This window comes from Trachinotus anak, unplaced genomic scaffold (assembly GCF_046630095.1).
Source record: "Trachinotus anak isolate AG129_WGS33_773 ecotype Australia unplaced genomic scaffold, CSIRO_AGI_Tana_v1 ptg000013l, whole genome shotgun sequence".
In the NCBI taxonomy this organism is placed as follows: Eukaryota; Metazoa; Chordata; class Actinopteri; order Carangiformes; family Carangidae; genus Trachinotus; species Trachinotus anak.
Genome location: NW_027273864.1, coordinates 16,335,484 through 16,349,495, shown reverse-complemented (window position 1 = coordinate 16,349,495; position 14,012 = coordinate 16,335,484). Strand labels below are relative to the sequence as shown.

Sequence of the window (14,012 nt, the reverse complement as noted above, 5' to 3'; positions counted from 1 at the left end):
GTGATTTGGAAGTTGCTTATTTATTTCATGTGAATAAAACCCAATTATAGAACTTCGAAATGGATTGAGGTTAAATTTCTTAAGTTATTGTCCCCTCTCTCATAGATGAGATGAGACAGTTTCCACTGGATTCCTGATAAGATGCCAAAATGATACATGTGGCTGGATGTTTTCTAGGGGACAACAGTTGGTCACAGTGGGCACAAACACAACAGCTTGCAGCACGCTGATTAGTTTTCTTGGAGTCCACACTGTTGCAATTTCCAAACCCTCCAGCTGCATCACTGGCTGCTCCGTTCTGATGAGCCTCCAGCACCTCCTACAGGTCAGACACAAAACTTGTCAGTGAAGGTGCTTATCTGAGGAACAGCATGCTAGTAAGCAGCTCCACTTGAGTTAGTTATATACCCAGTTTTCAAAGCCTTCATCATGCTGACCTTGGTTTTCCAAGCATTCTTGGATCTCAAGGAGTAAAGCATCAAAGCCTGAGGACTGGGCGTTGAGGGTATTATCCTTGGAGCCACAGCGTCCTTCAGGGGCTCCTGCAGAGTCAGAAGTGGTATTAGGACAGTTATAATCACTGTTGTATTTCAGAGTGGACTGCAGCTCTCTTGTCCCAAGGGTACTTGTTCCCCCAGTTATCAGCACTGTCAAACTTGTAGAATAAGGAAGAGATCTCTCCTACTTCGGACACCACAGCTTCCGAATGAGTGGCTTAGAAGAAGCGGGAACTGCCTCCTATCACCTGTAACAGGCAGGATTTGGTTAATAAGCCACACATCAGGCCATAGAACCGCTTTGCGCTTGTGATATAAAAATAAAGACTGTAACATTCAGCATGCTCAAATGAATTTCATGCACAAATATAAGAGTAAAGATTGAGATCAGAGTTCTGCTTCAAGGAGAGAATCTCACCATGTGACCTTTACTCTGGTTTCAGTGTGGTTTGAGATTAAAATCTCAACCTCTTCTATCCAGTGTTTAGAATTTCATAGTTGTGATATATTAAATAAAATATATTTACATGTGGCCCTTTTGTGCATACAATGGTATAAACCAAAATGCTGCTTGTTTCCACACCAGAAATACTGAAGGTACAAGGAAAACACACTGCTTTGCTCCAAAGACTCTGGGCCTGAGGGTTGTTGTTAGCTTGATGTGAATTGTTTTTATTAGAAGACAAGTTCCAGCTACAAGGTGCATTAAGAAGGGTGCATTAAGAAGGGAAATAGTCTATGTTTAAAATGCTGTGTACACCTCTAATAAACACAAACAGGTGATTTTTATTTTTGTCTGTGATTGTATTGATGATTTAGCAGTTGCTCTTGCAGCCAAAACATAATTTTGAGGCGTTTCTCTTCCTTAGCCTAACCTCAGTAATATAAATGGAGTGGATGACATAACAGAAACACAGATGTGATAGTTAAAAAAAACCTCTCTTAAATGGTTTTAGCTAGGTATACCCATAGGGTATACCTAATAAACTGCCAACTGAGTGTAACTATTGTGTCATGTCATTTTTGCAGATGGATTTTTTCACCACTGCAATGAGAAATACCACTACTACTGGCCAATAAGTGAACCAACAAGGGTTTTTTTGTAATGTACTGTCACTTCTTGACATTGCAGACAAATACGAGTTAGAAATTTCACCTTTTAAAACAGCAAATTTATTTGTTTTTAAAAAATAAAAAAAAATCAACTAAAAAGTATTACTATTTCATTGTCACTAACAGAAACAGTACGGAAGCACTGAGTCTTTGAGCACTTTAACCGCTCTTCAAGTATGTTAATTCAGTTCATAGATTTTTCTTCTGCAGTGGAAAAGCCATCAGGACAGTAGGATCCAGTTGGCCCAGAGGGCAGGGTCACAACTCCAAAATAATTGTTCTTGATAGTAATATCCTGGTTGTGGCAGAACCAGTGTTATTGACTTCACATATCCAGAAGAAACAAGTCAAGAACCCACTACTATTTGATACAGTGACAAGTCTGATTCCAGAGCAATGCAGCCGATGTGCAAGCACCCCATTCTTCAGAGTGTAGTGAGCATGAAGACGAAGAGTTGGTCACACAAAATGAAATTTGAAAAGACTGAGTAAAGGGTATAGAAAGGGCAGACTGAAAAAACAGAATGGCAAGACCAAAAGAGAGAACTTACAAAAAGAGAACATGGATAACTAAATTAGCAGAACACTGTCAGCTCATTATTGTTGAAAGAAAATTAAATTAATCAGCTGTATTAAAATAGCAGTGACTTCAAAACAATACCACTTGAAACAGCTCAAAAGTAATAAAACTCTGAATTACAATTTCTTCTGTGGGGAAACAATGCAAAGTTTTCCACATGTAAACAAATTCACTCAGAAGAGAGAAATCAAGTGTGCAGTTCTCTCAGCCCCTCCTTCAACTATGCCCCACTCACCCTTCCAGTACGTGCTTGTGCCACAACTGCACCAGAGATAGAAAGTCGATACCAAATATCCAACCATTTCTCCCCTCATTCTCTTATATCCTTCTCAAAAACACATCTCACAAAGTGATAAAGTGACAAATCTCTGATGCAATTCTCCTATGTGTTTTGAGAATATGCAGAAGAAGAAGAAGAAAAGGCAGGACTATTGAGATTCAACTTCCTGTATGGGTCACCCTTGACACATCAGCCCCAAACCCTCTGTCCCTTCATTTAAGTAAGCCCCTCCAAGCCGGTCATCTCGGATGCAGAAGAAAGCGATGCAGATACTCTGAAATGGCATCCCAGTGCCTCCAGAGGAAGGCAAGGAGGATTACAAGGAGCAGCGTAGAAAGCGTGCGACTGCGTGTTTTCATTAATGGGACGACACAGTTCGCCACCGTGGACACAAACACCAAAAGGACTGCCATGACAGCTAGCAGCACATTGATTAGTTTTCCAAGAAGAGTCCGTGCTGTGGCATTCTCCAAACCCTCCAGCTGCACCACCTGCTGCTGTTGCTGCTGCAGCTCCATCTTGGAGATACGAGTCTGACATGCCTCCAGTGCCTCCTACAGGTCAGAGACAAAACTGTCAGTGAAACAGCTCTGATGACAAAGCAGTAACATTATGTTAATTCTAGTGAGGTTTACCTGAATGTCCCTCGCTCTTTCATAAGACTGGTAAGCAATCTTCTCCTCCATGCTGGCTAGTTCCTGTTTCAAGTTCAGAATTTCATTCTGGTGCAGTTCTGTCAGGTCATTGAGTTGTTCCTCTAAACGTTCACACCTGAAAAACAGTGAAAACAGTGCATCACTAACAGAACATTTTCCTCTACCCATACAGACCTACTATTCTACAGCATATAGGATATGATGTGCTACCTGTATCGTTCCTCTTGCAGGGCCTCCATGATCATTGTGTAGTCCCGCTGATAGTGGGCTTTTAAGTTTTCGAAGGACTCCTCAAGTCGACCTTGGTTTTCCCGGAGCTCTTGGATCTCATGGAGAACAGCGTCAAAGCCTGAGGCCTGGGCATGATCAAGGGTATTGCCCTTGGAGCTTGGGGGGCCTCCAGGGGCTCCAGTAGTGCTATTGGCTCCTGCAGAGCCAGATGTAGCACTAGAACAGTCATCATCACTGGCATACTTCGGGCTGGACTGCAACTGTCCTGTCCCAAGGGTCCTCGTTGCCCCAGAGCCAACTCCCTCATCTCCCTGTGTTTCATCCAAAGAGTCTTTCAGAGCTGAAATATTATCAGCGCTGCCAAACTTGTGGCGGATGAGGGAAGCAATTTCTCTTGGCTTGGACACCACAGCTCCAGCAGCAGAATGAGTGGCTTGAGAGAAGCTGGAGAGGCCACCTGTTACCTGTAATCAGCAAGATCAGTTCAGTACGTTATATGTCATTTGGTTTAACCACGTTAAACAAGGGCAATAGGCTAAAAATGTCCTGGGACAATATTTTCAGTAAGGTGGAAAGGGGTTATTAAACATGTAATATTTTGCCAATAAATTACATAAATCCTTTTAATAACAATAATAAAGAGTGGACTCTGTCAGCCCACCCTAACCCTAACCCAAGACTGAAGGCATCAGCATGAAGCACACACACCTTGGCTCCAACATCTTTCAGCCCCTGGTGCATGTCTCGGAAAACATCTTTGGGCTGGCGAGGGATGCCGTTGTGCTCCACCTCACGAAGCTTCCGATGATAGTGCTCCAGCTTCCTCTGCAGTTGCTGGATAGTCTGAGCTGACTTTTGGTTCTTCTTCTCAAACACCTGTTTGATGCGTGCACTCTGCTGTTTGTCTGCATTGTTGGCGAGTTTCAGGTATTCAGCCACGTTGTCGTCACGTGCAGTTTGTTCAATCTTGATTTGTTCAGTGAGCTTGAGGATCTTCTGTTGTAGTTGGGCGATGGCCTGCTTAGTTCGCTGGGGGTCTGGAGTACTGTCAACTACATCATACCCATCTGCACCGTAGGGGAGGGCATTGGGTGACACAGCAGGGCCTGATCCATCATAACGATCCAGCTGTTGGAATAAAAAAACACGAGATCATAAATATAAAAGAAATGCTTACATTTATGTAAAGTTCATTATAGGAAACCATCACTTTATAATTTGGTGTTTGGTGGAGTTAGATATAAAGATGCAGTGACTAGTTATGGAGAAAAAAAGGCTAAAAAATAGGCCAAGTTAACTATGGATGGAGTTTTGACACTGATTAAATTTTACCCCTCGGGAGGTTGTTTTGTTACAGAGCAGTCCAGGACGATCGACTTGATGCCCTGGGGCTCACACTGAGGCAAAAAGGCAAGAGGTAAATAATACATCTTTATAATTAACACAAAATGAAATGGCCCAATAACAAGAACTACCAGCCACTACTTGAAACTTGCAAGCTGTGAGGTCCTTATACTTTGAACAGAAAGCACTGTAGTTCGGACCACCTAAATAATGTTAACAATATAGAGGGTAGAAAGTTATGTTGTTGTAAAGTGGAGGATTTCATGAAAATTTCAACTGTTAGTCCAGTTTTCAGATTCATATAATGCTAATTTCCCTCAGTTTTCTCTGTGATTATTTACAACAGCAACAGTACCAAACTTTTACCACAAAAAGGGAAAACTGAACAGTCAAGTCCAAAACTACCAGATGTCCAAGGTATTAAGATGGGCTGATGCTAATTTTAATTGGTAATACACTTTTAATATCTATTTGTTGTGAGGCCTTGTAAACAGCAACTACATGTTCTAAGAAGAATTTTCTTTACTGACTGAAAGCTGTCTACCTTTTTATCAGCTGTTGAGTGGCCATAAATGGACCTCAGCTGAGACCTGTCAATTACAAGTAACACGTCAAAAGGTTTTACAAGATGAACAGGAGGGTGCAGTGTTTCAAACTTGTTTTTGACAGCTGTTAATAAACTTAGTTCCATCCTGCTCTGAGCAGCCAGACCTGCAGCACGGCTTCTTTTTTATAATGTCTACTTTCTCCTGTTTTATCATTCCAGATATTCTCCCGTCACACTGCGGGTATCTAGCTTTTTATGAATTTAATGGTCATTAACACTGATATTGTTTACAGATTCCAGAGAACATTCAGTGTGAAAAAAAAAACAAATCATGAAACAAGTTTGAGTTTTTTTAGCCCTGCAAGCCTTCTCTGACCTGAAGTACACTCAGACAGCAAAAGCTAAATTTAGAAAGGCTTAAAGCACATAGTGACCAACCACTCAAAGGCAATCTCTGACCTTCCACCACTGACAGCTCATCTCCCCATTCACCGGTTTATCACGGCACATCTAAAACCATTAACAGCCTTTTAAATACATTTCCCCAGTTAACTTACTTTAGACATTCCTGCACATACACTGGTGCATGAGTCAGTTTTATCTTTTATTTTTACAGCCAGAAAGCCACTGGGTTGCAAACAAATACAATGGATTTGTTTCCTCATGAGTGTACAATGTCTCTTTCTATTATGATTTGAATCTGAATGTCTTATGTCCTAAGGCCAAACTTTCTATGTATACAGACTTTTAGGACTGAATTCAGTAAAACAATTCCATATTTTGTTATGCGAGTTGTACAATGAATTTCTAGAAGAGATTTATAGATGTAAAAAAAAACATAAAGAATTTAAAAAAAAATTCCCTTTGCGTCCACAGGTTTTCAATTATTCTAAATAATACATACAAATGTACTGAGTGCAAAAAGCAAACACCTCACCTTCCTAGTTTTTTGTTATTTTACATGTTCTTACTTTTATTTGGGATAAAACAGGTTCTGAGTTTTGGAACTACACTTCCCTTTGTGCTTTGGGGGATATAAACAGAGAAAATGTTGCCATGGAGACAGTCAGTTAACAGTAGGAAACACCTTGAGTCCTGTTTTTGGCCTTATTTGTTTTAGAGTTCACAAATTTGCATCTTAGACAGTGACATTGCATTAGTTCTCAGCCATTTATCAGTAATGAAAATAATAGTTGTACAAAGTTAGAGCCCTATTTATACCACTGAAATCTCCCAGTGAATCACTGGCATCACCTTCCCACTTAGCAAAATATGTACTGTCGCATGACCACAGTTTACTTCTCACCCCTGACCACCTGACAGGGCTCTGACACTCACCTTGTCAGGTTCCTCAGTGGAGTGGTAACCAGAGGTCAGCAGCATGTCAGCCAAAGCTGGGCTGCTGGGTGTGTCTGTGGTCGAGGAGGAGCGTGGGCGCCCTGACTGCAGCAGGGCCTCATGGGTGCTGCGCCTGTGGATCTGGGGGCTACCTTTCTGGGGGGGATCCCCAGTGCCCCCAGCCTTGCTGCGGCGGCTCTGCAGGCTGGTGCCTCGCTTCATTGGTGGACCACCTCGGATCTGCTGCAGAACACGGCTCAGAGCTGCAGGGGGGGCGGAAGCAGCAGGGTTGTCAGAATCCAAAGGGAGGGCCAAGGAGGCAGGAGCATCCCCTACGTCTGACCCTACATCGGTGGGTTCGGAGGAAGGGGCGCCTGTGCAGGACGAGGCGGAGTCATGTGGGGAAACGGAGGAGCGTCGGCGCTGTGGCTGGAAGAACTGCTTCAGGCCATGGCCCAACGCTCCCATGTTCTCCAGGGCATTATGGGTGATTTTGGACAAGCCGTGCTCTGACTCCGACGCCCTCCTGCCGACCTCGGGCTCCGCTCGGCCTCCTGTGTCTGGCTCCTCTGGACTCTGCTCACTACTACCCTGATCCATCAGAGACCTCCAGTTTCACAGTGAGGTTCTACTTGGGCATGGAGGGACTAGCTATGCCCCGTCGACACCACCCCCCTCTGAAAGGCTGGTTGAAAGCCACGAAGCAGAGGGGATGGCGCTCAGTTGGGCCTTTTGAGTGGGCATGCATCTGTGGCTTGGCTCAATGTCATGCTTGTCTACCACAAAAGGAAAATAAAATGAATTATGACATGCAGCAGTGAGTGAACATAATAAGCAGCAGCAGAATATAAACCAACAACAAGCAATGAAGACTGGGGTGACACAGACATGACCACTTTTCTTTAAGCTCAACACAAGTTACTTATAGTAATAATAGCTAATAATTTTAGCTAAACGGCGTGTGGCATATATGACAGTGCCAACCCAGTAATGCAAAAAACTAAATCTACAAAATAAGCTTTTGAGAACAGTTTCTGAAATGCTGAAGGTTGTGAAATCACTTATTTCATTCAGGGCATTTCGGCCCAACTGTACAAAAGCTCTCATGACAGTTGAATAAATACATTTCAGAAAGTATTCATTATGGAAATTAATAAAATCAACATAATTGAGTGTTTGGATGATACTAACAAAAAACTACAGAGCGTGAAAAACATAAATGAAATTCTAAATGGACAGTGATTGCTATCTAATTCTTATCTGAGTAAGGTGTTCAATGATCCAGAGCAGTTTCCTCTTTGCATTTCATTTTATAACAAGGATAAACCCTGTAATGTAAAGGTCCATTCCACGTTTTTGGCTCTCAGATGACAGCTTACATAAAACCTGTTAAGTTTACCAACATGTAATAAGACAGTGAGAAAGACGCAAGAGAGGAGGTGAGACAGAGTGTGACAGAGAGCTTACCATCAGCCCAGCCTCTCCTCTTCTGACTCACAACTCAGGGTTGGCTAAAGGAAGCAGAAACAAACAAAAAAAAACATAAATAATATGCTCCATACAAAACAAAAGGAAAAAGGCACAGAATTATGCACACTGTAGCACAACACAAAAATTAACACACTTGAACACAAACCTTTAACTCAGCAGTAACTGGTAGTAATGGATATGTAAAGGAGTGCTACACCAGATAAGAGACTTAAACATACTGACCATAAGAAACTGCCGACAACTTTGTGGAGCCGTGGAAAATAATATACACTACAGCACACATAATGTTTATAAGACCTTTTCTCTTCAGCAGCAAGTTTCTGCTTAACTCTCCCTTTAGTCTTTGAGCACCCACACGGAGCAGTGCATGTTTCACTGAGACCTTAAGAAAACATCCCAAGTTTATATATGGTCCATATGATACACCACTACTTGGTACATTTGTGCAGACAAACAGAAAAATGATTCCATGAGTCAGCAGAGCTACTAAGTATCATTTAACAAGCCAGCAGCACAATCTCTCAACAAAAACACAATGAAATGCTCCATTAGTGATACACAGTGACTCAGTGCTGGTCCTGCTGTTAGATCAGAAGTGCTGGATAAGAAAGCACTTCGTTAAAGGGTAGGTGGTAGGAAATACATCGGTAATAAAAAGAGTATCCTTACCAATTCCTGCTAATCAACATGCTTGAACAAAAACTTTCATTTCATTTTTTAAATTTTATTACTGGTCACATGCCATCACTCATTCACTCAGTCATAACTTAGAACAAATGAAAACATAAACTGACTGTTTGCCTGAAGCATCCCTCCCTCTATAAGGGCAATACTGTAAGAATAAAATAGACCACTGGCAACCCTAAACCACGTTCTCAAACATAAGTTTATTTTTGTGACATTAGGGCAAACCATAATGAAATTATATGAAAACAGGGTGTTATCACTAAGCTTCCTATATGGGTGCCTCTTATCTTACAGGAAAAAAAACAGTGGCTCTCCAACCACATTTCCTGATCACGAATCACTGATCATCATGAGACTTGGCCACACAGACATTTAGTACAATGCAATGCAGCAAGCTTTGCGAGCTCAAGACAAGACGTAGGAACAAACACTCCACACAGACAATGAACTACATCTTTCATCTACAATGAAAATACGATGATGTCCGACTCCTCCAGGCTAAGGGCAAAGTGTTCCCTTTGAAGTGGGTCAGCCAACATTCGTCTATCACTCTCTGTACATGCAGTGCTCCAAGGTCACACCATCTACAGAGCGTTGAGCATGTCTAGGAGCATTCAAGCTTTTACTTGTGTTAAAGAAACACTGCCACAGCACAGACCTATTATCAAATATTCCTATATCAGTAATGAGTAGAACTCAGTGTGAGTGAAAATTCAAGTCAAATACTTTCACTATGGTAGAGGGATACTCAGCTCAGCAAGAATTTAACTTCAGATAAACATACCTTCAGATGTGGTCATCAGCAGATGATTTATGGGTCTATTACTACAGGAAAAGGCTTAATAATCCAAGTGAATTTCCACCGCCACTCTCTCTGGATAATTCTTCCAAATGAAATCAAGTGAGATAGCTGTCAAACTTTAGTCAGCTGTTTCCAAGGACATTTAGAAAAATCACATGCTGCAAAGAAAAAGAGAAACACAGACAAGACAGCATTTATGGAGTGCTGATATTTTCACATTTGACAGTTTCTTGTTTCTAGTTTCAGTATCTTGAAGATTAAAACAGTGGTTCTGCACAAACATAGTGTATGCCAAATCTTAAAGCTACTATGAGGAATTTGCACACTTGTGGCACGGTAAAAAAAATGTTAATGGGTTCCACGTGAACTAGCATGACAGCAGATGGGGACCGAAAAAAATTAAAGAAACATACAAATGTTTTTTATGAGTGAGACATTATTTTTTCAGAACTTGCAAATTCCACTCTCCTCAACCCCATGGTCAGCAGCAGGAGGCAGCAAACCAAACAGCAGACAAAGACAGCCATGAGAGGGTGAACATAGTGCAGCATCTTGGAAACTAAAACCCAAATATTATCATCAGGAGTTAGCAGAGATCAAAACTGAGCTACAAGGGGGAGGAATATTATATTTACTTACGTTTATCAAGTGCACAGAAACAATCAAAATAAATGCTTATTCATGTCTGCTTAATGTGTTATTAGGCAATTGTTCACACATTAACCTAACTAACTTTAAAATACTACATTATAGTGTAAAAAAAGGGGGGCAGCCCTGTGTCTCTGTACAACAACAGCTAAAACACAAACCAAACCAGACCAAACATGCACCATCTCCCCCTGTACTGTGAGCTTGTCCCACCACCAATGGATGGTCCTGACTGCCCCACCTCCCTATCCCAAATACCTGTTTTCTGCCTATATATATATATATATATATATATATATATAGACGTCAAATATAAATTGCTGCAAACAAAATATAAAATTTATAGCAATAACAAAAAGCTGTCAGTTGTTTTGCTCCACTATAATAGTGTATGCCGTTATGTCATGTGATGGTATATCACTTTTTTTTGTCTCCGTCTTGCTTCACCAAAAATAAGTGCAGTTTTACAGTCAAAACTCCAGAGGGTACCTTAAATGTGATATAAGTTAAAGAACCAAACCAATATAGATTTAGTATTACATGAGATAGCATTAAATCTTCCTCCTACTTTCAAGCCACTGGATCTACATGTAATGAGGACAATTGTATTATCTGACATTTAAAGACAACAACATTTCAAGTGCTTAATCCTCCGAAACAAACCAGTACAGCCTTTTGTTTTAACGAGAAGCTCATACAAGTTTGTAGTTTCATAGCTTAAATGGCAAAATGAAAACGTGTTTTAATTCTGTTCAGCACAGGCCTCCGAGGCCTTTTAGCTTAATCCATTGTGTAATGTTAATTAATGGTGCAGAATAGCCCCCTTGAGGATACCTGCAGGACATAACCCGCTTGTCTGCCTTAGAACCACAACTGAGATCAAATGATTCAGCGTGACATTTACACAATAAATGCTTAACAAAATAATGTGCAGCAACTATATTTTAACAGAAACATCTCTCCCTGTATGTTATCGTTGTAGGTGCATTCCCGAGCCAATCACAACCACCATCCTTTCAGTGATAACATCTGTTATTATTACGCACAATAGTTTCCCTTTGGTCAAACGAAACGAAACGAAAGCTTTCATGGGAGGACACTATACGTTAGAGAGCTTACAGCTTAGGCTGGTTAATTACTCCACAGGTAACAGGTGCATTCGGTGCCATTACATGTAATCTAACTGTAATAATGCTGAAAAATGTAAAAGCAGACTGTGTGATGAAGTAACTTATGTACGCAGATGCTAGGGTGTATGCAAGAGTAAAATTATTATGTTACTGCAAATAGTCTCAGCCCAGCGGTTTAACGTTAGCTACAGATAAGAAGGCGATGACATTAGCAACTCGCTAGCAAACGTTTGTAGGCCCGATCGTACATTTACACAAGAGTAAGATATATTTGGGGAAAACGCCGATATAATTTATCGTTTCATTGTGCAGTGTTGCAAACCGTTGCGTTGGATAAAGTAAAAAAAACATCGCTGTCCCCGCTTTGATGGCTTGTCTGCTCCTCTAGCAGCTAGCAGTGCAAGCTAACGTGCTGCCCCAGGGCGTTCATTTCACTTCACGGTGCGCACCGGTGTTGCTGTGCGGGGCTGATGTGCAGCCACAGTGTCTCTATACTGAATATTTGGCACTAAACACCTGCCACGTTTGACAGCTGCATCTATCATCCTAGACTTTAATTAAAGGTGTGCAGTTTGTTTACCCTCCCTCCAGGTGAAGTGAGCTCACCTGAGGACCTAAACATGTCAGGCTGGTAAGACCATTTCTACAGACCAAGCTGTTACCTGTTACTTGGTGCAGTGGCTTTTAAGAGCTATAGAACCAGAGCATAACCTTTCAATTCTCTGAATAGTTTGTGTTGTTTTGGCTGGGACGAACAACAGGTTTTGAAAAATGACAGGTCGTGTATGCTGTTGGCTGAGAGACAGACAAAGAGGAGACCTGCTTCTGATTTGATTATGAGAAATTACCTCTCATTATTTGCTGTAGCTCATAAACCCTCTCTGCTCCGCTCGTGTGTCTTTACATTCAAGTTTACAGGCCAACCCCAATTTTACTGATTTGAATGGGTATGTTAAAGGGTGGCCACCGTGTGATGTGATACACATGTGACAAGGTTTCCAGTATAATCCAGTAGATTAATATATGATAATTTGTTGGAGTCTCTCCCCTATTTAGAAAAAGAAAAACAGGTGGAAAAAAATGGAAAACCTACACCAGAATCACCACGCTGTTGTGTTGTTGGTCATCAAACTTATCTATCTTAAACTGAATATTGGGCCGACTCTTATTACCAAATGCCACACTGTCATAAATATTTTTATCTTAATCAGCCCTGCAACAAATACGTACAGCAACATTATCATTTTCCGGAAATGCAGCAGAATCCTGTCTAACCAGTACCAAACAGCCCTCACAGGTGTGAATGGCTCAAACACACAGGGTGAGTTTAGATTGGAGGTGTTGGCTGGCCATCTGTTACATACTCCTTCTAGGCTTTCTTAATCACACCTTGGAAGTCTTGTATTTCATGGTGGCGTATCGCTACAGCTCCTCCAGTACAGGTTTGCATCAGCTAAGAGTCTCCTCTTTGTGTAGGTAACACCATGCAGTGCTTATTGAGGACAAAGTCAGACCTGTTCAGTCAGCTGGATGTTACGCTGGTGTAATTAACTGAGCACACCCTAGTCTGGCCGCTGAGGAAACATTACTGTTATCCAAAGTGAAACGTTTGCATGTTTTGCCTGTACAGCGTAAGCACTGAATCACATTTGATAATCACTCACGTTTAGATACACCTTAACATCGCCCACCCCGACTATCCCGGGTGGAGAAAACAGGCGCTCCCTCGCAGCCCGTCCACCCAGCCTGTCAGTTAGCAGGCTGGCTAGGCTGCCTAGCTAAAATATATATATGTATCGCTCCGGCTCCAGCCGCGGTTAGCTACAGGCAGACGGGGCACAGCGCCGGGCGGCAGCAACAAAAAGGACAAACGCCGTTAACCAACCGCGACCCTTGAGCAGGCCGGATAAAAGCACACGAAAACGCATTTCATTCATAGAGCAGTTCATAAAACGAGTGTTTTGCTGGCTCGGACTTACATGGGCGCTGAGAGGATTGTGTTGATGACCGTTCATTTCTCCCGACGCTGGGACCCTCCCACGGTGACGTCAGACGGCGTGCTCGACGTCAGAACAGCTGAGCGGCGGACACATCGGCCTCCCCATGGATGTGTTATAAGACCATCCATGGACCCGGTCCGTACCATTATGACCGGGACGTGCATCTGCGACTTACTTTACATACTGAAAGTGACTGTCTTTAGGCCTGGAGCTGCTCTGGAGCACCGTCATTCCGTCATTTGTCTCGACATTTGGGGGTTTTAGGGGAGTTACAACTAACAAATATTGTTTTCTTAACTGATTCATTATTTTAGCCTTAATACATTTACAATACATCTGTTTCAGTACTTACAAAAATACATCAGAATGAATGAAAAGGCTTTGGAAACACCTTAAGCTTAAACAATTAATCCGTAGGTGGACCAAAAAAAAAAACCAACAACAACAAAACACTAGTTTTGAGTATAAAAAGGTATTTTTTAACAAATACTATCCAGTCTGCGTCTAGCCTCTGAAATGCATTTGGGTGTGGATTTTGGACTGATGGTCAGACAAAACAAGCAGTTGAGAGAAGTCAAACTTGGGCTCTAGGAAACTGGTGAGCACTTTTCACAACTTTCTGACATTTTGGACAGAAAATGTTTCTAGGCTACAGCCCTGAAGGTCTT

The 14,012-nt window shown here is 41.8% G+C and overlaps 1 protein-coding gene across 3 annotated transcripts; it reads right to left on the bottom strand.

The window, feature by feature from the left end:
- Window positions 1-1,647: 1,647 nt before the first annotated feature.
- Window positions 1,648-13,464, bottom strand: tmcc1b (transmembrane and coiled-coil domain family 1b). Of its 3 annotated transcripts, none has more exons than XM_071493427.1 (8): window positions 13,324-13,464; window positions 9,549-9,724; window positions 8,054-8,097; window positions 6,587-7,362; window positions 4,066-4,485; window positions 3,337-3,821; window positions 3,106-3,241; window positions 1,648-3,024 (listed from the first exon to the last, which is right to left on the bottom strand). In XM_071493427.1, exons 4-8 carry the CDS (start codon window positions 7,184-7,186, stop codon window positions 2,710-2,712), a joined length of 1,956 nt encoding a protein of 651 aa, XP_071349528.1. In that variant the 5' UTR covers window positions 7,187-7,362; window positions 8,054-8,097; window positions 9,549-9,724; window positions 13,324-13,464; the 3' UTR covers window positions 1,648-2,709. The 3 variants fall into 3 exon arrangements, with proteins under 3 accessions (XP_071349528.1, XP_071349530.1, XP_071349529.1); XM_071493429.1 differs by having other exon boundaries at window positions 6,587-6,849; XM_071493428.1 differs by lacking the exon at window positions 13,324-13,464 and adding an exon at window positions 13,009-13,310.
- Window positions 13,465-14,012: the final 548 nt, after the last annotated feature.

What these genes read in the sequence shown, in the direction of transcription:
- tmcc1b (XM_071493427.1), bottom strand. Translation starts at nt 7,186, where the DNA reads ATGGATCAGGGTAGTAGTGAGCAGAGTCCAGAGGAGCCAGACACAGGA. An exon ending in CCACTGAGGAACCTGACAAG is followed by an intron (nt 4,486 to 6,586) that starts GTGAGTGTCAGA and finishes TTATTCCAACAG; the next exon opens with CTGGATCGTTATGATGGATC. An exon ending in TGAAAGATGTTGGAGCCAAG is followed by an intron (nt 3,822 to 4,065) that starts GTGTGTGTGCTT and finishes TGCTGATTACAG; the next exon opens with GTAACAGGTGGCCTCTCCAG.